This window comes from Dicentrarchus labrax, unplaced genomic scaffold, assembly GCF_905237075.1.
Source record: "Dicentrarchus labrax unplaced genomic scaffold, dlabrax2021, whole genome shotgun sequence".
Classification (NCBI taxonomy): Eukaryota; Metazoa; Chordata; class Actinopteri; family Moronidae; genus Dicentrarchus; species Dicentrarchus labrax.
Window position 1 is genome coordinate 14,150,328 of NW_026136721.1, and position 27,833 is coordinate 14,178,160.

The window sequence follows — 27,833 nt, forward strand, 5'->3', positions numbered from 1 at the left end:
TCCAAAAGGTTGATCACAACTTGACTCATTACGGAGGAGTACTATTGTCCTCTGACTCTGGATCTCTCTGAAGTCTGCAGGTCCACTCAGCGTTGGCTTGAAGACTATAGTTGTAATCGTAATTGCCTGTTTTCAGTACTGGGGCATGAGATAATAGATAGTTACAATATAAGATTCGTAGGATCCCGTGTTTTTTAACCTAAATCCGAACTAAAAGTCAGGTTAACTCAGTTTCTGCTTCACCTCTTCTTTCCATTCTTTTTTAGAGGACCATTGTATAAGATTTAGTGGCATTCAGCGCTGAGGTTGCAGCTTGCAACAAACTTGCCTCACTCTCCCCCATTCCAAGCGAGAATGGCCCTAGAGCCAGTGATTAGTTTATCTGTTCTGGGCTACTGCAGAAAAATGGCGGCTCAACATGGAAGACGACCCACTACCCCTGTTGATAAAAGCGGCTCTTCTAAGGTAATGAAAACACAATTCCTATATCAAGGTGACTATAAACTAATGAAAACATACCTATGAATATTATAATTTACTTTCTACGAATAGATTCTCCTAAACAAGAGACCCTTAATGTCCACCAAGTTTAGTACACATTAGACAATATCACCCTATAAAGAATACTGTATGTTTCTAGCTACAGAGGATTCATCTATGTATGAGTGCTGTTTAGGGCAAAATTATTCCATTTAAGTCGACAGTTGCACTGGTAATAACACTTCCGTGTATTTAAAGGACTTCATATTGCCTTTATAAAAGAGAGTTCTATTTTTTTATGTAAATCCAGACCGGGATACATGCTGTGCTTTTTGTTGTGTCTTCATCCTTGGACTCCCTACTCCCTTAACCATGCCATTCAAGCTTTCTCCTATACTGAAAACACACCAGTTATCTCCACTAGTATAACATTGACGAGGATCTATTGGCAGAAATGAAATACAATATTCATAGGTATGTTTTCTTTACTGTATAATCACCTGAATATAAAAATCTTGTTTTTGTTGCTTTAGAATTAGACGTTTTTATCTACAGATGCTGCGGGTCACCTTCCATGGAGACCACCATAGCCCAGAGCAGACAAACCAAACACTGGCTGTAGACAGGGCCTTTCACGGCCACCATCGTTTTCTCCTACACACTTCACAGCCGTTCTCATTCCCAGGTCGTCAAATACAGACGCCAGCTGTGTTCAGTTTGTTGCAGCCAGATGCCACTAAATCCTGCACGCTGGTCCTTAAGTCAATGTTGTGTCAGAACCAACAAAAAATATATTGTCCAAACGTGACCAAAACAAAGAACCACCAACCAGCACCATCTTCATTAATCAGCTGCAGTGCATTAATTACAAAATCACAATACAGTCTGTTAAAGTGAAAATGTATCTTTTTATTGGTACCATACATTAATTATCAAGGGCAGAAACTAACCAAATCAAAAAATATATATCAAACGATGATTTTTCTACAGGGATTGGAGAAGGTACAAGTCACCATTCAAACTCAATCGTAACTGTTGCTGGAATCAACTGTAACAAAATGGAAATGTACAAAACATTATAGAGGGCTTCAGCTGTTTTTAAATCAGACTTTACAGACTCAGCATTGCTACCAAATATGCCAACTGAACTATATGTTGTTAAGCTGGCTTCAGAAGATGACTAATGGTATCATTTTGTTGGTCGTGAAAGACGCTGCATAAATGAAGGTAATTTAAACAAAAACTAATAAGAAATCTGTTTTTAGCCAGTGATGAAACATGAAATTCACCGGTGAACTAAAATTAAGTGAGCACATTCACTTGACATCAAGTTGAAGGTTGCAGTACACAAAATTGTGATTAATGTTAAGTGAAAAATCACCTCCTGTATAGATGAAATACATGACTGTAGTTCTAAAATTTCCAAAATAAATACAAAAGAAATCAACTGGAAAAGTAAAATCATCACTCCATGGTGCCATTGTACCCCCAGGGGTTTTTGTAATTTAATTTACACAAGTTTTAAAAAAGAGGGAGGAGGAAAGAGCAGGTGGGAAGATAGAGGGGGACAGGTTCATGAGTGTTTTTTCTCCTTTTTCCTATTTTTGTTTCTTTACATTAGATCGGGATGGCTTTAGGTAAATCTAAGTAAGAATACATTTTATTACAGTCAGACAGAACTTTGCTACTACCTTAAATATACAAGCACAAATACACAAAAAATTCAAAAAAAAGGAACGAAAAGACAAAATAAAAACATCCACACTAAATTATTTCTCTTTTATAAACATAAAAGATAAAAACAATATATTTTAGAGGGGGGAGGGATAAAAGTCCTGTGTTGCTCCTTGGTCTGTAGCTTTTCAGTATTGGTAGAAAATAAAAAAGTAACAATTGAAATGAAGGCGTTTAATACAAATTAAAAAACATTCTAGGGAAATATATACTGTATAAAAACTCTTAAAATGTGTAACTGTGTGTATGTGTGTGTGTGTGTGTGTGTTCTAAATGCTCTCTGTTTGAAAGACTGCATCCATTGTAGTCTAATCAGAGATGGCTCGGGCACTAGGGGACTCAAAATCCTTCAATCATTATGTTTATTTGTGTGTGTGTGTGTATCTGAGTGTGTGTATGTGTGTGTAGTATCCCTAGTGCCACATTTCAGCTCTCCTACTAGTGTGTGAATTTCAATGGTTTCATAGACTGATTCTAAATTCTGGTCCATCTGCTTCTGCAAAGCCACAAATAAGCTCAGACTGACTGTTTTCTCTCCTCACACATTTCACGCACGCACACGCACACACACATATACTCTATTAAGAAACATTACGAGTGACTTGTGCGTCAACAGAGCAGACCAGAATTGAGAGCCATGTTTAGAGGACGGGTGGACAAGTGGTCCCTAAGCAACTCGCCACCATGTCGAAGCCCCTGCTGCCAACATCCCCTCCACCCTGCCCCTTCCTACATGTGAGCTTCAGTATTGATAGTTTAGTGTGCACAGTTCTCCCCTGGATTAAATCCCTGCGCGTCCTTGGTCACATCTACCCCGGTCGCTGTCCAAACTGAAAATGAGCGAGAGCAGATGGGACATTTTGTGTGTGAGATGAGGGAAAAGGGCATACAGAGGTGGGGCACAGTGCCTAAATAAAGGGAAGTCACAGCAATGATGACAACTTGTAAAACTCCCTCTGGCTCAGTGACATTGTCTGAGACACACTGAGCTCCCTCAGGCCACCTGTGTGTAATGAATCTGAGCTCTACAGTGATGACTGGGTTGATGAGCAGGCGATGGACTGTTGCTGTTGCACTCGTGGCTGTTGGGGTGGGGTTGGGGCTTTGAGGAGTGACAGAGAGGGGTGTGTGATGAGGTCGCGGGGCTCTGGGCTCTGGGCTCTACTGCGATGCCTGTGAGGTGGGGTTGTCGCTCTTGCTCTCCTGGCTAGAAGGGGCCTTGTTGTTCCAGGGCGAGTTGGAGCCCAGAGCCGGAGAGTTGTTGAAGCTGTCCTCGTCGTCGATGCCATTGGCCGCATCGAACTGTGTGTTCTCCAGCCGCGTGATCAGACGCTCGTCTTCGTCACCAAACTCACCTCCCATCAGCGTGGGCTCTCCCACCACCATCACATCCTGCAGAGAAGCAAAATAGAAGAATTAATATGTTGTTCTAGTGGAGAGAATATGTCTCTTCTCCACTAGAGCTACTTTCAAAAGCCCAATCCCACCATGAAGCCTGATGAGGAAGCCATGTTGCAGTGTTTCTGCTGATGCACAATATTTTTTGCTTATACCAAACACAGCATTTAATATAACAACCAAAATGCTCAATTTGGTCCCATTAGACCATACAACATTTTCCCACTTAGTTTCATCATCTCCCACACGCCTTCTGTCAAAAACTAGCCACACTGTCAGGATTTTCCCCCTTTTCTTTTTTTTTTTTAAAGGCATCGTATTCTATTTAAATTTCCCAGTATCCCTTGCCACATTAGTACTTTAAGTTTGTCACTAATGTGTCTTTGTCCTCATGATGTAGTTTGTGCCAGGAAATCAACCGACCAACTGTTAGACCTTCACTATACAGCAGGATTTATCCCTAAACCACTTTGTTTCACCTTGATACAGTCAGGTAATCTCCATTCAATTTATCTGAGCTGTCAAAATTGGCAGCACGTGTGATTATTTATCATTATTATGTAATTAATGTGTGTCATATGTTAATATTTGTAGAGATTTATTTTCACTTCAAATATAAGCGTTCCTGAGGGGAATACTTGTTAGGAACTTCCTGCCACAGCACTGTTTGATATACTGTGCTTTCAAATACAAAAACAACTTCTGTGGGGAAGAACTGCACTTTGAGTGCATCTAATTTCAACCCAGCATCAGATGTCAACTTTATTTCTTATGCTGTAGCATTATGTGGTTTTTACTGTGTCCTGCTTTGGTTGATATTGTCACATGTGAACTTCCCTCAATGAATCTATGCAGCAGTTAACTGTGAACATAGTGGTAATGTTTCTGTTGGAGGTGTAATAGCAGAGTACAGACACTAGGCAGCAGCGATGTACTCACTGGAACTTGGCTGGACAGAGGGAAGCCACTGCCAGGGCTCTTCTTTTTGTTGTTGTTGTTATTATTAGTTCCTCCTCCTCCGCTGATGGTGCTGCCACCTGACATCTTACGCTTCCGCCGCTTGTTTGGGGCCTGTCTTGATGGCTCAGCTGCAGAGAAGAGATGAAGGGAGAGAGTTACAGGTGCATTTACTGTGGTTGTTTATGTGGTTGTGTGTGTGCATGTTGTTCTCCTACCTGGTGGTGCTACCATTCTCTGCCATTTCTGGAAGAGGCAGGTCTTGAGGCAGTCTCTGGGGCTGAGGCTGTATGTCTTGTGTCTGGACATGAGCTCCTGCATGGGCTCCAGAATCACACACAGCTGGAGGAGGGAACAAAGAGAGGCAGCAGGATAGAGATTACACAGTGCTTAAGATCATTAGAGATGCTTCAATTGATCGAGCACCTCCATTATCAGCTGGTGTTCAGCACAAATGACTTCATCTGTGAACTTGAAACTCTCAGATCATAAAATACAGGAAGCAAAGATAAACATGACTCAAGTGTACACACATTACATTTTCTCAATCACCACAGCAGAGGCAGTCTATGTTTCTATCAATCCCCCCATGGACCTGAGGGGGTGCTGTTCACTGCGTTTAAACCGTGTACAACTCCCGCTGCAGACAGACGGGCACTATTTTTGGACTGCTAGTATCTAGTGAGTACTGTAGTAAGGCCTTTGTAGTAAGTATCATTGTTTCATTTGTACACGGTGTAAGCTAAATGATCAGAATCAGATTCTGAGCACACGCAGCTTCTAGTCTAGTTTTGACTTAAAAAAAAAAGACCACGGTAGGACTCGGGATGCAACAAGTATAGGGTTGCAATACTGCTGTGTGGTTTTCTAGTAGTATCAAATAATATGCTAATATTATCTAGTAGTGAGACCAATTTAAAAAATGACATGTATCATTTTTACATTTGCCAACATGAGGTTGTTACTTTTGCAGCATCACTGCACAAGCTTCTTGCAAACAAGAACACTTGACCTGCAATTCCAGTACAGCCTGTCTGCACATACTGACATACAATGATGATACAAGGAATATGGGGGACCCATTTAAAACAGTGCTCTGCAGTGCCAACATTGGTCAAAAACTCTCCACATAGTACCTTTAACAAAAAAGGAGCATCGCCAAGACAATCAATGGTAACATTTACAAAACAGACCAACTGAGACACACTTCAAACCACTTCATCAGAATCAACTTTGACATTTTGAAAGAATGCAAGCTGTTAGGTTTTTTTTTTCTTTTTCTTAAAAGCTAAAAATAAATTAACATTATCAAAACACAATAACAAGAAAAACAGTTAGCATCATTGTAGATATGAAATTTTGAACGTGTGCACCTCACTCACTCGGAGGTAGTTAAGGGTGGAGTTCGACAGGCCACATCTTGTTATGTTTTTGGACAGCTGGTCCAGCATCTGTGGGTCCTGGGCCTGAGAAATCAATAGGAGACAGGTTAAAAAGCTGACACTCAAACACACACATCATTATACTTCAGTGAACTATATGTAGTCATTCCCACTCCCTCTGTATGCACTCACATGCATGGCCAGTATACTGCGGGGGATGAGTTCACGGTGTTGTCTGATGCTGAAGTGCCATGTCTTTATCCTCATCATGTCGTCAAACATGAACTCCAGGTACAAACGCCCTTCTACACACACCTACAGCAGTTCAGAGGACTGAGGTGAGTATACAGCAGTTGGACTAAATCTTATTACTCTGTATTTGCAGCTATGAGGGGTTGACAGTGTCACAAGCTAAGAAGTTTCTATTTCTTATCAATTTGCAAGTGATTTTTATTCCTTAATATCTATGTTATACTAAGTTGTTTTCTAAGGCATATTAATAAATGAAAACATACATATTTTCAAACAAGGGGGTGACACAATAATATGTAGAGACACAAACACACACCTGTGTGAACATGGGCTTTCCATTCTGGGTGACCATGGTGCACTGATCACAGTCAAGGGAGACAAAGTTATTGTGGAAGGACTCCTTGGGATGTTTCAGCACATAGTAGAGCTCAGTGGCACCTCCCTCGAATATACTTCGAAAGTACCTTGGGATCAACGTCCGGCCAATTGCTTTAGAGGAGGCGAGAAAACATGGAGGGGTATGAGACAAAGAAATGCTACAGTATGCAGTCCATTTGTTACTGTAGGAGTTAAACTAAAGGGGGGATACATGTATGAAACAGAGTGTCAATATGTTCCAGTGACTTTGTCTCTTACTGTAGCGTTTGGGTCCATCCTCCAGACAGAAAGTAATGGTCAACATGGCATCATCTTCAAAGAACTCTGTAGTAAATGCATCCCACCACAGGTTATCACACTCCTACAGGGTGCAGAGGGGAAAAATAATCAGTTACCAACACAATTATTGGTTGCTTGTGATTGTGTGTGTGCGTCTGTGTGCGTAATTGTGCCTACAAACCTCTGTCCAGTTCTGTAGCCGTTTGTTGAGTTCAAATATTCTGTAGTCTGTCTGGTTGCCATATGGTGTGTGCCTCCTGATCCATCATAGAAAGACACAAGAGAACAGGAGAAAAGAGTAGCATAGGAATACAGTTAGCTTTTGGTTTTATGAAAGACACACGCGAACTAAAAAAAAAAAGTATCCTGATCGCAGTAATGTTTAAGTTCTCGTGGCTTCCATACTTTTAAGGCTGTTTGAACACCCAGTTTAGCCATGTCACAGACTAAATGCAAAATCTCTATTAAGAGATAAGAGCACAACTTCCCACAACCTTATCTTTACTTGTGTTATTAGTGCTGTTTCACACCAGCTTGAGATAATGGGGAATAATCCAGTCTTACCCTATTCCTGGTTCCAGGTATGTGGGAGGATACATTGGGGTTGGACTGGAGAAACAAGAGACAGGGAGATTATTACATTCAGCTATAGTGCTAATATGCCCTCCTCCAGGAGCTAGTCTGTCTTTACAATCCTGGGACGCAAGCCAAACATGGCACAAATTAGATGATACAAGGAGACAGTAAATAAGAACACGTCTCAGATTCACACAAACACAAACGCACACACGTTCACCAACTGTAGCTGATTTGCTTACTGCAAAGACAAGCTGTGAAAGCACACAAGCCTCCGGAGGTAAACCCTCTAACCTTACGCAGCCACGCAAGTCAAATCAAATCAACTTTAGCATTTAACATTAGCCTCACACAATTTTCACTTAAGTAGTTGTAACTCAGCAGACATATGCCTGGATAATGGATGGTGTTAATGGCACTAGACTGAACAATAAAATACACTGGCAATTTGTTCAAACTATCACCAAAAGACAGAAGACTGACACATGCCAGAGATCTTTTATGTCGCAGACTTAACAACCATGGTCACAATCTGAACATAATGAATACAGGTGAATAACTATGTTTCAGTAACTCGTATCACTTCACTGACTCACTCTGGTCCATCTGGAAGTTCTGTTACTTATTTCCTGCACTTATATCTGAACCAAAAAATTTAAATCACCCTAGGTGTTCGGCTACAATCAATTTCATTATTCTTTTAGTTGAGTTACTGTTTCTTGGTTATTTCTAACCATTTGATCAGTAACTGCCGATGCAAATGCAAACCTGTTCTCTGACTGGTATACAACAACGTAAATTTACATACACGTATTATGAAAAGATTATTTTATTATCATTTAGCCTCGTAACCACAAACTCACTAAAGGGACATTGTATATTTATATATTAAACAAACTAAATATTTCACAAACAAACCATTTACATGTAAGCTATATGAACACCCTAATCCAGAGATTGGGAGAGAAAAGAGTAAGAAAGAGACGGTAAAACGTGCCCCACACGCCACAAGAGTAGATGAGAGACTCCGGCACTGTTGGCAGAACAGCCGCAGACTGGTATTGCCCGGAGTAGTATACATGGGAATGAATTACAATATATTTTAATTTATTTTTCACCTTTTCCCCAATGGTCTGAATAAGTCACTAAATGTGTTGCTAGTCACTTTCTTAGAAATAAACTTGCTAAGAGGGTCAGATGCCAATTTGGCAACACCGGTGCTGGTGGCATCTCACCGTTTCCCTAACAAATAAAACAATATATATTCCATGATGGAAAAACACAATTTCATTTGTAATGATACATTTTTCTCGTGTCTCCGATTTGTTCCAGTCTTTGTCCCAGGTGCTATTTTTATTGGCCCTGGGACAACGGTACATCTTTAATTGCGAACGCAGACATGTAAAATATCACCAATAAACCCTCCTGCACCCAGGCACGTTCCTAGAATCAGTTTTTTTAAAAAGGATTCTACCAGCATGTGTTGTATACTGTATGCTACACAAGCATGAAATGTTTTATATTTAGCACATGGTTCTGGAAAGTGACATTATGCCATTACAGTGGACTGTGAGTGTCCAACCAATGCACCTGAATGGACAAACACCACACCACCTAGGCTCTACATGGATTTTACTTCTTGTTTCTAACTGGTAACAAATGGCAGCTGTTCTGTAAACATCAAATTTCAACCGAACTCTCCACTGAAATCAGTTTCTGTGTGCAATTCAAATCCACAATATAGTGCTGCTTGTTGTTGCCATCATCTGAAGTACTTTCTACAGTTTGCTGATTGGGCAGACTACCAACTACCAAGCTGAATAGATACCAGTGGATGTTTTCCAAACATCTTGTGATGGAAACTAAACTCATGATATGCAGGCTGGATTTAAAAATCAATATAAACATTGAATGCAATCTCACAAACACCTGTAGAAGACATTTAAAGACCTCACCCAGACAGAAAACACGGTCACGAAACTTACCCCACGTCTCTGTCCAGCATTGTGCCGGGGTGGAAAGGGGGAAAAGTGCTACCGTTGGGGGGCTCCTTGGGGGAGTACAGCTTGAACGACTTGGAGGAACAGCCTGGAAGACAGGTGGGGAGGAATAAGAAAGAAGATAAATGTTGTGTTGTTATATTGCAGGTCAGATGTTACTTAAAATGTTAAATATTAATGCTTCCAGATAATGGTAAAATAAAACCCTGATTGGTGTGAGACCTAAATTATATGAAACATGACTAATGTGTCAACTTCTGTGATAAAAAAATGTATTTATTAATCCACAAATGTAATTACTGACACTGTACAACTTACTGTAAGTTGTACCAGCTGTAAATAGAAGACGTAAATTAAAAGCCAAAAAAGAAAGGATGCAAATGAAAGAACACAGAAGATGTTACCTAAGGTTGCTACACCCTTGGGAATTACAGTGGTATTCCTAGTGTTTACTTTTGTTTGTTTGTTTTTTTACAAAGAATGACTGAGGGTGAAGCCAATGCAGCCTGAACTGAGTATTCATCCCGAATACAACAATCGTGTTTCATAAAGATGCAAAGCAATAACATGATGAAGGAGCCTCCTGTAAACAATGCACTCCTGCTACACTCCTACAGAAATTGCTGCCCTACATGAATAAGTATCAAATACCAAACACAAACAAACCAATACTGAGTCTGTTCACACCCACATTAAAAAACCCAAGACTGATGAATCTCTCTCACACACACAGCCTCAACCCTTGTTCTACTCTAATTGCCCAGCTCTCCTATAAAGGCCATCCAGGCATGGCGGCCTCTAGGTCACGACCCCTGCCGTCACCATGGTGAAGCCCCGCCTCATTAATGTCCCTCTGTCTTGTCTCTGCATATTAAACATCTCTGACACCGTGTGTGTGTGTGTGTGTGTGTGTGTGTGTGTGTATAATATCCAGAGATACAGACAGGGGAAAAAATGTGCATTAATTGTATTAACAGGATGGTTTTAAAGGTTTTAATTTGAAAACACAGCAGTGATGTGAAATATATCTACAGTAAGACAATTAAAAGTAACATGACCTCTCTTCTATGAAAAGAGCTACAAAAGCAGATTTTTGGACTCACTACCAAAGTGTCAAAAGAGTCCAAAAGCCAATACAGGTTGAAGACTTAACAATAACACAAACGTGCTGACATCAACAGACAGCATGATACACATCCTGAAGTCCATGATCTAGGTTCACAGATCAATCTTCTGTCAAACAAAAGCCTACTGGTTTCTATTCTACTAGGTTGCCACTATATGCGTAATAATAGCTGCACTGCATTATATAGATCTTATAGACTAGTAAATAAATAATAATAATTTAATAAGGTTTTCCATGAGGAGCACAGAACTTCAAAACAATACTTCTACGTGGAACAAAAAGCCATACAGCCCCCTTCCATCTGAAACCCTGCCTTCACTTTGTGTAAAAACAAGTTGTTTACTGTGTGAGCCAGCACTGCTATGCTATGGGCTGGATGTACCACCACAGGAAAACAAATGGGGTTGATAAATAAATAAATAATCGATGGTTATGTGTCCATTAGTTGTTGAGAGCTCCATTAGCTCCTCTCTTCTCCTGTTAGTGGTTAATGACAGGCAGTCACAATCACATCAGCTGGACTCCACTTCCTCCACTGGGAATCATGTTCCTCTCTCTCTTTACAAGTAGACACAGTACACTATATACATACACACACACACACACTATACATGCACATATCTCCCTGGATTGAGTGATAGTAAGGCAGCCTTCAGAGCAAATATTATCTCAAATGTTGAGAGCCACGGGTGTCTAATACAACATGTCTAATCATCTGATTTCACGTGAACTCCAGACATAAAAATCCATCTAATGTCATCAGTCTCCTCCAAATAAGAATAACCTGTAGTGGTTTTGGACTCTTGCCACCATCATTGCTACGGGGGACAAGTAGCCCATCCAAACGGAATATTAGCGATAGCTAATATTAACCTACTTCAGCAAAGTTTTTACAAAAACAGACATAAACCTGGAGTTGTTATTATTAAGCCCCACATATAAATGCCCTTTTCAACGTCTGTGTAGCTCATAACTTCAACAGTCAGACATATGACAAGGAGTTGTCTGCTTACAAAGGCAATTAGAAAGGCAGCTAGCGCAGAATGCTAACGTTTAGCTGTTAGCTAGGCTAAAATGTTAAACACAGTTATTTCGGGACGCGAGTGAACTTCGCTACATAAAGCCACCCAGCACTAATTTTAACCAGCAAGACAGTCATATAAACACAGAATAAACAGGACCAATAACGTCGACATCTTCAACCAGCATGAAGCTGACTGTATACAACACTGGCTGTGGGCCTGCGGGGAGAGCTAACGCTAGCAACACAGAAAACAGTTAGTAACCAGTTAGCTGGTGGTAGCCCTGTTGCTAACGCCTTAGCGTTAAATCCCTTTTCAACGGGAAATCACCGAAATAAGACGCAAAACTACAACCGCGGCTGCTCGCAAACCACATTTAATCGCCACAGCAGCCAGACATTGCAGTCAAAGTGTGTGTTTGGGAAAAGCGACCCTTTACCTGCAAAGAAGTCCAATCAGAAAATTGATGTTTACAGATCCGTGATGGTAGACCGTGTGTACGCTCCGTGCGTAAAAACGGATAGGCCCGCTGGACGGCGGTCGGCCGGACGCAACGTACCAACACAATACGTCCCTCTGAATAGGATCAATGAAAAAAATCTCCTCAAACCGCGAGACTGAAAGGGAATAAGGCCGAAATTGCGGGAGTCGGTCGGTTATGTTTTGTCCCGCATGAGGCCTTGTCAGTGGGCTGAAGCCTGCTGTGGGTTTACATACGGACCCAGATGAGCCCTTTGTTCACGGGAGGACATGAACAATAGCTGTAGGCCCTCCTCCTCCTCTCCCTCCGCAATGCATTTGCTCCTCTCTCCTCTGCCCAGCACCGCCAGCCGCCCTCTTCCCCCCTTCTCCTCCTCCTCCCCCCACTAATGCACAACTGCACATGAAGGTTGTCTGGTAAGCATTTTTTTTCTTCCTTCCTCCTCCCTGCATCCCATCCTTTCCTTGTAACTGACACAGATGAGAATTGGCCTAATGCAGCTGAGTGCAATGTGTGTGTGTGTGTGTGTGTGTGTGGAAATAAAGATCACGCAGACTGCAAAGTGGTTTTCATGTTTGCCTAATTAGTGCACATCAGCTTGCTGCAAACAACTGAACTGAGACTGACAGCCAAGACCCTGGCCATATGCATTATACTCCATGGGTCCATGGGTCCATGCAGTGTGGTGCACAAACAACTGATGCAGCCGCCTGATCAGCCAAAAGTAGATTAAGATCTTCTAAATTAACCTCCATGTTAGGATGACAGACTTGGGTTGTTTACAATTAATTGTGTCTTTGAGTTTGCACACTGAACTGTCTCCAAGGTAGGCCAGTAAATCCATTACCATTGGGAATCTCTCTCTCTCTCACACACACACACACACACACACACACACACACACACACACACACACACACACACACACACACACACACACACACACACACACACACACACACACACACACACACAGGAAGCACTAAGCCAAAAGGAGAATCCCATAGGCCTCTAAATCTGCTTAAATCGCCTCAAATTATAATCAGATATTCAGATCACAGCCAGCTAGAACTCACCCATATGGCCAAAGTTGGGATATAAAAAGAACAAGTAATATTAGGTCAGTAGTTTTTCATGTATTTGATCATCTGATATACAGTATATTCATCCCTATCAAACCCATATCAAGGTTGAAAAACTCTTTCCTTTCAAACACTGAAGTGCTTTCTCCCCGCCTTGATTATTGAATGACGCTGCAGCCACCAGCATGTATGTGGTTCTGATTTATTCACTGCTCATGTACACAGGGAGTGAAAACACAATGTTTCATAAATGATTTATTTGCAAATTAAGCTGCTCTTGGGAGCCACTCTGTGGAAACAGGCTTTCACAGTAGCTGCTGCACATCTGAACACAGGTACAGGTAATATTATTATTATTATTATTATTATTATATAATACAACATTATTTTGGTTCAAGTAAGTTGGTCAAGTATTTTTGAAAGGGGTTTTATAAATAATGTGGTCCATAGATAGGGGGTGTAGACATTTATGTTAGTCTAATGTTGATTCTTATTCTCTGTTGTGTGGAGACTGGATGACCTGGAACAATTTTTAAGATGAACAGTGGTCAGAAAAATTTTATTATTATTTATTTTAAGCTCCAGGGTGCATTTCAAGGATCAGCACCACAAAATGTTGCAGCTGACAAATCTGGATATTGTAAAGATATATTGGAATTTCATATACTTTATTGCGAAAGTGCATTTTTACTTTCTGCTTGCTTTACATTGTATACAATTTTATATATGTTTTCTGCTTTAAAGAAAGGGGGGGGGGTATTGCAAATGTATTAACAAAATCAAGATAAAAAATCTAATAAATACATAATTAAAGCAGGTACTTATCATTCATTTGATCATTTAGTCCATCCCTTCCACCCATATTATGTCACTCCTACATCCACCAAAGTAACAAACTCCTCTCTTTTAATTGTGACCCTCATAATCAAACCGTTTCTCCATCGTCTCCAATATTCTGACGTTTTCTCGGCGATGAAGCCAGGTAAAATGATCTTTCATTGTATGTTTATTTTTCTGGCTGTGTCTGTTCAACTGTACTTTCCCATAACTGAAGCCACCGCTCAGTTCAGATCTCCTCTGCCTGGATGAGCAGTCTTTGAACATAACTCCTAACTCCCCAACAATTGCAACATGAAGACGACAAACTCAAATGCGGACCTTTTTGCAGACTCCCATGTTGGGAGACATCTTGAGTATGGTGAAGTGCAGTGTCGCCTGAAGCCAGACTTGTAGAGAGGATAAGCTGCTCTGAGGCCTGTCTCTCACCCGACCAGCGACAAAGTCGATGTTTGGGCTGAGTTTATGTATATTTGTTTGACCATGGTAAGCCTGTGACATGAGCACTTCACAGCTCACAAGGCCCCAGTCAGTCTTTTGGCAGCATCTTTGTGTGTCTAGTACCAGGGGGAGGTGTAGTCAGTAGTAGCTCAGAGTGTCTGTTGTGGGGTGACTTATGTGGATTTGCCTATCTTACATTCTCTGGCCCCTGTAGCCATGGCAACACGAGCAGTCAATGCTGTCACAACCGGAGCGAGGCAAAGAATCATCCATGGAAATGGACACAGAAGGGTTAATCCTGTGTCTTGTGTGTGTGTGTGTGTGTGTGTGTGTGTGTGTGTGTGTGTGTGTGTGTGTGTGTGTGTGTCTCCAAAGCTTGCCCATTGAAATGGTACATGACGGGGTTAATCCCCACTGTGTGTGTGTGTGTGTGTGTGTGTGTTTGTGTGTGTAGTGATGGAGAAGAGGTGGGGGTGGGAGGTGTGTCAGGATAAGGCTTGAAGGGCTTACACACACCGTCTCTTTCGCTCTCAGGCATAGGGCAGGCCTTATCTACAACCAGCACCCCAACCAGCGAGTCACACACAGTACACCCTCACCCACACACACACACACACACACACATAGTACACCCTCACACACACACACACACACACACACACACACACACACACACATCCACCCACACACACACACACAGCCGCCTAACCTTCACTTCACCAGCTAGCCTCATTTTCCAACTTGCAGTCACACATTCACACCTAAAGCCATAAATCCATGTACAATAAGTGATTAAAGCTGGAGCGTGCGGTGGCTGAATAAACTCCCCAAAGTGCACGGTGTGATGTTTTCACTAAGCTTACACTTAAACCCACAAGTGCAACTTGTTTAATTTATCTTTGTCAAAGTCACAAAAAAAGAGGGTACGCGGGTAGACTTGTACTGTATTTCTCTGAACACCAACAAACCAAGAGACACGTCAAGAAAAATATATTTTTCAGCTGTTTTAATTTGTTTGACCTCGGGGCGGTTTTGTCACTGAATCAGCTGTGAGAAATAAAAACAAGGAAAAGGTCAGAAAGAGAGACTTACCTCCTTCAGTTTCTAGCTGTTCTGACATCGCCATTTTGTCACCCACAAATGCACTTTCACAGCTACATACTGATCTAACTCAAAGAGTTGGTTTTCATGCCTGTCTCTCTCTCTGATATCTCCCATGTCCAGACTGTCAGGCTCAGGGGCACGAGGAGGGGGAGAGGGATGCCTACAGTGTGTGTGCTGTGTGTGTGTGTGTGTGTGTGTGTGTGTGTGTGTGTGTGTGTGTGTGTGTGTGTGTGTGTGTGTGTGCTTGCGTGCATGCGTTTGCTCTCATGCACATGTCGCCCTGTGTATGTGCAAATGTGTGCAACGTGCCACTTCCACTCACTAGTCAACAGGAAACTGAACAGCGCGCACATCTGCCAGAGTTCTGATAACAACCGTCCCAGTCGTCCTTCCTTCAGCACAGTCTTAAACACTGATCTGGGGACAGTCTCATGTTGGTGTGAGTGTAGAAACAGCCCTGACCAAAACTGATGCTTTAGCTTAAGGATGAGTGCCAACTTTAATGAGAGCGGCATCAGTTAATTGTTGTTTTTTCCCAAACAGGAATAAAAACAAAACCTGTTTTCAAAGATTGCATTCACTGTTCCATAATATTTTACCACTCCATAGCAAGAAAGTCAGACGTTCTGTAAACACATCAATAGCACAGATAGTCCCTTTCCTTTATATGGATGCTGAACATCTCTGGAGCTCTTTTTGCTGGCTGCCAGATTTGATACATTTGGCAGCTCAGGCTTCTTTACTCTCTCATTGGATCAGATGGAGGCACAGAGACCTATCTGTCTGATTCAGCTCTGATAAAAGATCCAAAGGACAAGCTGACACTTTTCGGAGGAATGAGCACTAACGGAGAACATTGGCCAGCTTTAGATCAAACAGTCTGTGAGTCAGAATCACCCACACTTATCTGCTGTGGTACTTGGGCTTTACTTTACTTGAGTACTTCTGCTCCACTTTCAGAGCTACTACTGTATTCATATCACTACTACACTTATCTGACAGTGTAGTTACTTTACTCATTTAGATTTTACCTACAAAAAATGAATTATGATACACTTTTTACAGACACTCAACAATATATAAAGTAGTTGAGATTATCTTAACTACTTTATATATTGTTGAGCTAAAAATGCTACTTACACATGTTGGTAGGTTTGGGCAATATGATGATGTATATATGCTGCTTAACAAAGCAACACTGACATATACACTGTGTTTTGTCATAGAAATATATAATTTCCAAGAGAACATATTAAAAACAAACTAAACAAACAAGAAAGTCAAATCCAGGTCACACAGCTATCTGATAAAGCTAGCTTTTTTTTACTTGTCTTACTGCTGCCTGTCTTTGTAGGGCAGTATACTGTGAGTCGATGTAAATGTTGCAGTTTTTACTTCATTTAAATGTTGACAGATGTGTACACAGGGCTGAGTAAAAACTATCATTTTAAAAAACAAATCACTCATAAACAGTGTGTAGTTACTATACTGTGGGTTAACAGAGAAATATCCATGACCTGAAATTGTATGTATTGTTAACTCCACATTAATGCTGCACTCATCAATAATTCAGTTTTTATTGTTAGAATTTCATTTTGGCTGATGTTTATAAACAGTATGTTTGTGTTATTTATACAGTTTCTTTAGCAACTGAAACACAGGAGGCTACATGAAATCTCTTTTTGGGCACCACTCTGTAAATTAACCTAAAAATGACCAGAAGCACAATTGTATCAACCTTAAAACTGTCTGTTCATGAGCAGTAAACTTTTAAAGATGTTCTTATCAAACATTTTAACTGTCAAGAATATGGAAACCCCACACCTCTTCTACATCAGTGGAATCAGCTGGTGAAATAACTACAGGTAACCTCAGTCTGCAAGCTTTGATTATCACAGCAAACATTGTTCTCCCAGTTTATTTGGCCTTTGTTGTAATTGCTTTATCAAAACAGCCATTATAGGGGGTCCTGATCGCTAACCCGGTCGCCCCATGTACCACGGCTAAGTTACTGCAGAGGCCATAGGTTCGACCCCAACCTGTGGCCCTTTGAGGCGTCACCCCCTTTATTAGATTTGTCTACAATATTTGCATTAATGTGGAAAAGGTACTTTTACATGTATTTAATACTACACTATTCACTAAACACATTTCTATGTAATTATTTTATATTTTCATAATACATTATTATTTTACATAAAGGTTTTTTAATTGAAAATATATGATAAATAGTATATACCATGATATGATATGAGGATTTTATCCTTATTGCCCAATGCTGGTTAATAATATATAACAAAACACTAATGGTGCAATTGTTTTGCATAGGCGCTTTAACTTTTTATACTTATATATACTATATATATATATACTTTGTACAATTTCTATTACCTTAATTGAAGAACCTTTACTTGTAATGAAGTATTTTGACGTTGTATTGCTTCTGTTACTTAAAGGATCAGAATATATCTTCCACCACTGCTCATCTGTCAGGCAGAAAATTGTTATGGTTGCAGCTCCTCTGCAAGAGCAAATAAGAGCACACCAGCTTCACATAAGAAACAATAATCAAAGCTGTTATGCAAATGTGATTTACAAGTGAAACTGTATGCAAATGATGCTGTTGTTATTCCGCACGGAGCCATCATTCTCCATTTGATTTACAGTCAGGACTTCACCATGCATCATTACAGGGGGAAGAAATTATAACTGACCTACAATCAGAGGTTGTCCTTTGATTGCAGCGCCCTCTTGTGGCCGCAGTGAGCTAGTGTGTTTGTTTTCATGCTGCCCTACAGTATTTTCTCACTCACTGGGTGAATTCCCTGTTCAGGATTTTCTCTGGCAGGCGAACACAGACACACTGCAACAAGGCAACTTCAGCGGCAAGCGCGTCACATGCTCACACAGGCCAATGGGTGAAAGGATTAACTCATAAAAAGGCTCTGTGGTGAGCCGCTTTGTCATTAATGTAGCCTATTTTATCTGTTTCATTAAAAGAGTGTTCCAAAAAAAAAAAACATGCTCATGTTATAGCAACTTGATGATCAACATTATTAGCCATCATCCTCAGTTTGTTCCCCTCACTCTGGCATTTTGCAGGTGGCTTAGCCTTTAAGGGCGTGTATGTGTGTGTCAGACGTGTGTGTGGCGGCTGGTGTCAGCTGACAGCTGTGTGAGGGGAGATGACAGTGCCCTGATGCTGCGTTCTCTGTTCTCTGGGAGCCATTTTGTCTGTCTCTGATCTCAGAGTCAGGTCTGCCCCCCACCCCCCCATCGTCCCCCCCCACCCCACAGCCAATCACGTCACCGCTCAGCCTTGCAGAAAACATAGAAACACAGTCTGATCTCTCTCTCTCACTCTGTCTCACCCTCTTTCCTTCCCTCCCACCCTCCCACTCCTCCTCCTGCGCTCCTACAGTGCTCATCTCCCACTTGCCTCTCTGTTCTTGGCTCTTCTGCTCTCTGCCTTTTCCCCCCCTCCGTCACCTCTCTTCTCTCCTGTTTTCGCTTTCTCGCCACCCTCCCTGCTCTTCCTCTCTCTTAATCTGCTCACTCCCTCTATCTTCCCCTCCGTCACACCCTCCTCCTCCTCCTCCTCCTCCTCTTCAGGCTCTCTTGTTGTGCAACCCGTTTCTAAACAGCTCAGCCTTTGTGCGTTTTTGTCTGTTGCCATTTCATCCAGGCTGCAGTCTTTACTCATTTTCCTCCAATCAGGGACACCATGTGACTCTCTGCATGAGAGGGCACAGTCCCTTCCCCCTTCTCTCCTCCCTCTCTCTCACTCTGTCTCTCCCCTTCTCCCTCTTCTCCCTCCCTCCTTACCCCCCTCCCCTCCCCTCATCTAGCCAGCCAGCCAGCCAGCCAGCCAGCCAGGCAACATACGCTAGCAATCAGGGGAGTCAAAGAGAAAGCGGGGGGGGAAGGGGAAGAGGAAGGAAGGATGAATGTATATACACAGTGCACGGTGAAACAGTGTGAGATGAGGGGGGAGATAGGATAGAGGTGAAAGGGCAGGGGGTTGAGGAGGGGGTGTGATGTAAGCTCTGGGTAGGTCAACGCAGAGTCTGAAAGCACAAAACACGTAGCTGCGGAGCGCATACTGTATTGTAACATCTTAACGTGGACATAGCACACGCACGCACACACACACACACTGCTCCACTGTTTATGTCATCCACATGTTGGGGCACATGCTGCGTGTGTTAACGTCCTCACGCACAAACTTTGAGGCCACACAAGAAGGGGGAGGATCCTTCAGTGTCGAACACGGCTGTGGAATGTAAACAAGCAAGAACGAGAGAAAGAGAAGGGGATCGACTTTGTAGTTTCTTTTGTCGTTCTGTATTATATTATATTTTCTATCAGTTAATAGCAGAGCAGCCTCCCTCCATGCTCTCTCAGGGCTTTAAATGTACAAATAAAATGGAGGGGGATAACTTGGCATAGGTGTGCAAATTAACCAGCATCACTGTGGGGTCAAGCTTTGGGTTCATTTGAAGTTGACATGAGTGAATGGAGGTGATTGTTCCATATTTGGAGGCAGTGTTTACATTGTTTCTTGGTTACGTCATGTTGTACAGCATGAGCGTAGGTAGAAGTTTCACTCATCGCACACTTTGTTTCGGGGCTCCAGGTTTGCATGATAAAATAGAAATAATGACTGTGAAGACTTTTTTGATATTCCTCTTGGCTTTCTGCAAGTTTAAACATTGCTGGTGTTGTCTTTCTAAAGTTAGAGTTTTGAAAAATCTACAGTGGAGCCAGAGAAGACTCCTTATTCTCATGAGAGTTGAAAAGAAATCTGGGGAAAAACAGAGAAAAGGGAGAATCCATAAAGCAGAGAAACTGAGGAGAAAAGAAAGGGGAACACCAGAGAGAACAATATGAGAGCAATAGTGGAGCACACAAGAGTGCGGTCATAACGTCTTTTTGGAAATTTCCATGACCACGTTGATTAAGTATGCAATCTGACCGCAAGATAGCTAAGGCCCGGTTCTAAACAAACGCTCCAGCCTGTTCTGTGCAGGCTTGTTTAACGGCTGAGGTGGCAGCGTTTGCCTTCATAGCACGGGGTGCTGCGCAGAGATTGAAAACACACGCGCACTCAGACACACACACACGAAAATTCTTGTGTGCATGCAGTCAGATTTAACACTGGTACACCACGTTTCCCTGTGCCATTGTGTGTTCAAGACAAATTGTCATCTGGTGTGTCTAGTGTGTCTTTGTCCTTGCTGATACCAAATCCGTCTGGTTTGATCACAGTGCCAATATCTCTCGCTTTTTTTTCCAGATTTCTAGATCCCTCTTCTTCAAGCGTCATGCTACTTTGGAGGATCGGGATGAGTTGGCATTGTCTCTTAATTTGCTCCTACAAAACTTTCCGCCTTTTTAAAAGAAAAAGTCTGTCAGCTAAAGAGTTTCCAAACCGCAAAAACATGGGACCAGTGAGTGTTTCTATCTTTCTAATGATTAAAGTCGAGACGGGCACCAGGGTAATCTGATCCTGGATGCGTGGTTGGCTAAATTTTCTAAAATTTTCTGTGGTTGACCACAGTGGCCACTGTGGCCTGGTAGGCAGGAGAGAGGAGAGGAGGCCATGTCAGGGTGATAGAGCACCCCACACACACACAGCAACTCACACAACTCTCTCTCTCACACTTACTTCCTCCTCTCCTGCTACTGTATATTGTATGACAATAGATCCTGAGTACATCTATCACGATTATGAATAAATTTTCAGCTGTAGGATTATATTTCATGCCTTTACGTCCTATGAGGAGTGCAACATAAATTGCTGTAACACTTAATATATTGCCTGAGGTTCGGCGGTGCAGGTTTTATTTCTAGACCTTGATTCCTCTTTTTCTTTCCTCCTCTGTCTGATTAAAGTCAATAAAATGAGAAGAATTATCTGTTTGCTGTCAGGCGCTCAGCACCCAAACACAACAGTTTGGGCACTGCAGGGAGTTCCTCGGCCTTCACAGGGGGTGAACAAGTCCCACACCTCTCAATATGGTGGTCTAATGTGATGGATATTACTCCCTCCAGGTCTCTCTCTGTGGCTCGGCTCCCAGAAGCTTAATGGCTGTTACTCAACGTTAACCAATTTTATTAAAAACAGTGACAAGCAAAAGTCTTACGGCGCAGTTGTTATCATGTTGTCAATTTTGCTTTTAAGTTAGGCTTGAAAGGAAACCGAGTTGTCTGTCTGACCCCCCCCACCCCCCACCCCCCTGACGGTGGCAGGTCAAGACAGGACAGAGACACAAGGGGAAGTAGATGTGACAGAAAGCATGTCGATGCTAGTGATTGTACAACTCTGCCCCTCAGATATGCACTCACTGACCTCCTTCCATGAACTCAAGAAGAAAGGACTTCTGTTTAAAAGAGGATGGAAACTCCCTAACAAGGCCATTATACAACAATGGGAGCAGGAGTTACATCTTCAGGGGATGCTAACACTGATGTACCACTTACAGCCAAACAAATGTGGTGATGCTGCATTTTGTAACAAAACGTGACTGGGAAAAGTATCTGATGTATCACCCTCATCATCATCCCGCTCTTTATGCATCCTGAATGACCCTCTCCTGCATGAGCTGTGAAACATCAAACACATTAATAGCTCCAGCGTAGGAAGAGGTACAGGATCAATCATGCGAGCCTTTGATTCGAGCCAGTGACCTTTGCCCTTTAAATGTCACACTTTGATCCTTCTTTTACTTTTCTTTCTGCTATCTCCGCACGAGAGGCCAGTCACTTATTCACAGGACTTCCACTGTGGATAAGTGAGGGTAACATCTTTGCCAAAAGAACAGTTTTTAACCCGGGCCATCAGTCAGAAATCAGCAGCAGCAGCAACCAGAACAAAAACAAACTGGCGGAGGTAGAGGAGAAGAAGTAGCATTAGTGATGCCATGGCAACAACTTCATGCCCGATGTCTGCACCCCCAACAAAGATCTTTTTCTCTTCATCTCCAAACAGTAAAACGCACATTGATGTCAGACTGAAGAGAAAAAGACTACATGTTGATCCATCTATTCTAGTATGTTCTTTGCTCTCCATCCTCTCAGCCATCACAGAGGGCGACCTCCCATGAGCCTTTGCAAACAGAGCCCCAGGGCCCCGGGGCACCTCTCTCCCTGCCTCTCTCTGCCCCAGTCACGCCACGGCCGCGGCTGCACTCACTCACCAACCAAAATACAACAACAACAACAACAACGACCAGAAAAAGTCAGTGACTGGCAACAGCAGCAGCAGCAGTGGGGCTGTCGTTAACGGCAACCATCACCACGGCAGCTACTTACCGGGACACGCGCAGCCGCCCACGGACATCTTCTCACATGTCTGGTGTGAATCCGATCAGAATGATGGTGGTGGTTCTGTTATCCCTGCTCTCTTCCTCTCTCCTCTTTCTCACCAGTCACTGCTGCCGCCACTGAGGCTGCTCACATGAGCGTCTGTTATCCCCACGGTTCACACACACACACACACACACACACACACACACACACACACACACACACACACACACACACACAGACAGACACACACAGCACCAGGGAGCAAAGAGAGGGAGGGAGGGAGAGAGGGAGGGAGGAGAGAGTGACAACGAGGGAGGAAAAGAGAGAAAGAGGGGAAGAAAAGGTTAAAAAAAGAGCACACACACAAAGGATCGGATTCTCTCAGTTGTAGCTGTACACTGTGAATCACACTGCGTGTGTGTAAGTGTATGTGTGTGTGTTATAGAGTGAGAAGAATTCTGTTCCTGCCTCTGCTCTGCCCTCACCCTCATCAGCCCTGCAAATTACAGCTCAGGTGGGAGGAGAGAGGGAGAAAGAGAAGACGAGAAAGGGAGGGAACGAGAGGCTGAGTGCTAGAGAGAGAGAGAGACACAGAGAGAGAGCGAGACAGTGTGTATGTGTGCTACTGCGAGGAAGGCAGAGTGAGTGAGTGAGTGAGTGAGTGAGTGAGTGAGTGAGTGTGTGAGTGAGAGAGAGAGAGAGAGAGAGAGAGAGAGAGAGAGACTGTACTGTCAAAGTGACCTGAGAGGCAGATTTGAGAGAATAACAACCATGTGATGTGGGTCCTTTTTTTCTGCCTTTAAATATGTAGAGGCTGTTTTTCACTGCTGCTACTTCAATGACACACACACACACACACACACACACACACACACACACACACACACGAACACACATGTACAGAAGTGCACGCATGAAGGTTTAAATGATCTTCAGGAAATCTGAGTCTGTTTGTTGTGTGTGTTGTGTGTGTGTGTGTGTGTGTGTGTGTGTGTGTGTGTGTGTGTGTGTGTGTGTGTGTGAGCGCTACAGCCGTCTTAGCGGCTTGTTACCATCCAGTGAAGGTCTGCTACATGGCAGGGAGGGCAGAGGGGGGAGGGAAAAGGGGGAGGAAAAGGGAGGAGGAGAGAGGAGGGGGGCGATTGACATGCCTCCGCTCTCTCTCTCTCTCTGTTTTCTCCCTTTCTATCCCATTCACTCTCTCGCTCTGTTAGTCTTTCTGTCTGCAGTATGCCACACAGTGTTGCTCTCTCGCTTCACTCATCTTCCTGTCTACTCGGCCATTTATCTCTCCTGCCCTCCCCCCTCTCCTCCCTCCTCCCAAACTCCCTCCCTCACTGTCTCGCTCCTTCCTTATTACTCTTTCTTCCGTTCTACCTTTCCCTTCCACTGTCTCCATTGCGCTCTAATCTGTCTCCTATCACTGTTTCATTCATTTGTCTTTCCCTGTTAGATGCAAGTTTGCATGTGTGTGTGTGAGAGAGAGAATTGTTAGGCCCACATTATATACAAGATGACATCTGATTGCTTGAAGGAAGGTATTCTATATTTTTCTTATTGTTAAGAAAGGAATAGACAGCAATGAACTGATCCTGTTTACAGGTGTATCAAATTATCCCATAGAGCTCCATTATTGTCCAAAATAATACATCAGTGAGCAACAGCGTTACACCCACGGACATGTTTCTTCATTACCATGAACCTGGGCACTATAGTTTATTACAGTTATCCCACATACATCATCCAGCTGCTGTAAATACTCACTATAACTTACTAAAACACCAAATGTGTATTCATCCACTGCTGAAAATAGTCCCCGACAAATGCACATCTACAACTCTTTGAGTAACATTTGCTAAAAGCGACAGTGCCAAGCTGTTCAAGAAAATGATGAGGTCTCTTTAAAAAGAGTTAAAGGCAGGAATGAGTTTGGAGCTGAGTGCCAAAGACCGAGAAGTCCGAGATGAACTAATGCATCGTTGGTTTTGGTCTTCTCGTAAATTTTGTTGACAATAGGGAAAGTATTATTGACAACTTTGTCTTTTCAACTAGTTGTTCCCAGCCCAGTTTCAGGAGCCCCAAAAGGAACTGCAAGATAAATCTGAGTCATCATTAGATGAAATAGTTCAACTTTCTGGGATTTCAATACGCTTCATGAGAAAATTGATACCAGTCTCATGTCAATAGCTCCAGGAAGTTTCTGTGCTTGAAGAAAAAGTTTGGCACATAATTCTTGTATATCCACACAATGTTGTTTTTTTACACTTTATGGTTCAAACAAATAAGATCTCACTTGTGAGTTTTAGTCTTTTGTTGCCTTTACAGAGCCAGCTTTGGTCTTTCCCCCGTTTCTAGGTCTTTATGCCAAGTTAATTTAAGCTGCTGGCCGTAGCTTCATATTTAATGTATAGACATCAAACTTCCAACTCTCAGCACCAATGCAAATAAGTGTGTTTCACAAAATGTTAAACTGTTCTGCTACACAAACACCTATGATGACCAAGGGTCAGCAGAGGACATTGATTTGTTTTATGCGGACGGACACAAGTCAAAAAAGGTCTGCTTCAAACAGCACACTTTCAAATCCTCAAATGATTTTGAAAGGTCATGACCCCAACTGAGCCTACAGCCTTCATCAGAGACTACATGATATACATTACAGCACACACACACATGCACATAACTAAGATATATTATATATCTATACATATATATAAACATCCTGTGTCATTTCCCTCCAAAATGACATCACAGAGGTTCTCTCTTTACATGTAATGAGGAACACAAGTCTGCATAGATCGCCTCCCCCACATATTTCTACTTGCTTTTTTTAAGACACTTGCTCTTTGTCTCCCTCCCTCTCTTCCTCACCCTCTGTCTCATTAGGCAGTATCTCATTTTGAGGAGGAGAGTGTTAAGCCAATCAGAGAGGGGAAGAAAGAGCAGAGGAAGGAGGGAGATGGAGAGGGGAGAGAGACGGAAAGGTTGCAGGAGGAAGAGGGCAGAGATGGAGAGAGAGAGAGAGACGGAGGAAAAGAGAGGGCGATGGATGGATGGAGGCAGGGAGAAAGAGAGAATAAATAGCTCTGGCGCACTCGTCCCCCATTACCCCGGGAGGGCACTGTCGCCATGGCAATGTGGCAGAAAAAGGATAGCACAAGCATGATGAGCTTCTAGATACACACACACACACTTACAAATGAAAACTGTGATTCACACATATATCTGCCCACATTAACAGTTTCATATGAGACAGTTTTGACAAGTTCATACTTTCAAGTGGATGTGCGCACACCTTACCATAATTATTTAAGCACACACACACACACACACACACACACACACACACACACACACACACACACAAGTTAACAGTTTTACGGTTAGCATATAGTCAAAGCCCACATAACACAGATAAATAACTGAGACAAAGAAAGCTGTGGAGGCTAAATTATAATAAAATAAGACAGACAGTAAACACAAAACAATAAGGTAAAGAAAATACAGAAGAAAATAACAAAGGAGAACAGGTGCTTAGGATGAATGCTTCTTCAGTCCTTTATTTTTACTTTCCTTGAATCTTGGATGCATTTATCTGGAACATCCACTTGGGGGTGGTGCAACAAGTTGTAAAAAAGACATTAACATATTATTAATTTGTTAGGGGTAACATGTTAGGAAGCAGTTGCTCCCAGCAGACATGGAGCAATAGTCCAACAGTCACTCTCTTTTAGCTCTGTTATGGTCTCTACCATGGGAAATATCTGGCTCCTTAGCTGCTAAATGCTGTACTATGTTCATCAGCTAGTCCCTCACTCTGTCTTTCTGACATTTGGTGCTGGACAGGTAGGGTATGTACACTGGGTTTTTAGCCTGCTGCTGTATGTAGTAAGATTAAAACAATGAGCTGAATGATGCTTAAACCTAGTCAAGAGTCTACAGACATAATAGCAGCTCTGTGAGGCTGTACTTAGGGACAGACTTTTAGCTAAATGCTAAGTTCAGCATGCTAACATGCTCACCATGATATCTTTACACATTTTTGACCTCATGGTGGAGCTACATGAAAAGTTTAGTAAAGTTGCAATTAATCCAAAGGGGGACAGGAACGTTTGTTTTGTCAGGTCATTCATAACCACAAATGTTAACATCATGGTGGCGCTAGAGAAAAGGTCAGGGATCACCAAAGTCAGTAGGATTCATCCTCTGGGGACCACGAATATCTGTAACAAATTTCATGGGAATCCATCAAATGGTTGCAGATATATATCTGTGGGGACCAAAGCAACAACAACCAAACCAACATTTCCATACATAGAGACATGCTGCTAGCATGGCTAAAATATTGATTTGTGCTGCTTTGTCTGTTTCAGATTCTGATTTAATCAGATTTATCCTATCTGGTAAATAGCAGTTCCTCCCATTCATCTCTGTGTAACCCCTGGGACCTGGACCTGTAACAATGTGCTTTGGCTCTTGGCCGGTTCGGAGAGAATGGTCATTAAAGTTGAAGGATTTGTCTCTTGTCCTGCTACAAACAAGCCTGTTACAGAACTTCAATAATGTAAGATCCAAGTATATTAGAGACCAGTGGAAACTGGAAAATTCGCCGCACAAAGTAAAACAAATCACCTAAAGTCAGTAGACTGAAGTTAAAAATGGCTTTAGCATCGCTCTCATGCCTTTGTTGCAGCACACTCATCTTGAAAAGCTGTTTGGATGGCAAATGTGGTGGTTAATTAGCTTAGGAAATCTTGTGTGCATCCAGCCTGAGGGCAACGCAGAGAATGAAAGAGGCTGTTCTGAGCCAGCCAGCCCTCTGTAAACTCTTATGTAAGGCAGAATCTGCATCCTGTTTCTCTCAGCTACATTATTGATGCAGGCTTCTGTTACCACTGACTGTGTTTGTGTGAGTACGTGCCCGCGGACGTGTACACCTGTAAGTCACAAGCCGAAAAGTCTCTCACCTCTGCTGTTCTGTAGAGAGGGTGGT

The 27,833-nt window shown here is 42.4% G+C and overlaps 1 protein-coding gene across 8 annotated transcripts; it reads right to left on the minus strand.

Moving 5' to 3' along the window:
* Window positions 1-1,368: 1,368 nt before the first annotated feature.
* Window positions 1,369-27,831, minus strand: ldb1b (LIM-domain binding 1b). Of its 8 annotated transcripts, none has more exons than XM_051384170.1 (11): window positions 27,808-27,831; window positions 9,422-9,524; window positions 7,425-7,469; window positions 7,042-7,117; window positions 6,840-6,942; window positions 6,520-6,692; window positions 6,144-6,266; window positions 5,943-6,035; window positions 4,788-4,911; window positions 4,552-4,700; window positions 1,369-3,606 (listed from the first exon to the last, which is right to left on the minus strand). In XM_051384170.1, exons 2-11 carry the CDS (start codon window positions 9,439-9,441, stop codon window positions 3,376-3,378), a joined length of 1,137 nt encoding a protein of 378 aa, XP_051240130.1. In that variant the 5' UTR covers window positions 9,442-9,524; window positions 27,808-27,831; the 3' UTR covers window positions 1,369-3,375. The 8 variants fall into 8 exon arrangements, with proteins under 8 accessions (XP_051240130.1, XP_051240125.1, XP_051240124.1 ...); XM_051384165.1 differs by lacking the exon at window positions 27,808-27,831 and adding an exon at window positions 22,844-23,285; XM_051384164.1 differs by lacking the exon at window positions 27,808-27,831 and adding an exon at window positions 15,518-15,669.
* Between the last annotated feature and the right edge of the window lie 2 nt (window positions 27,832-27,833).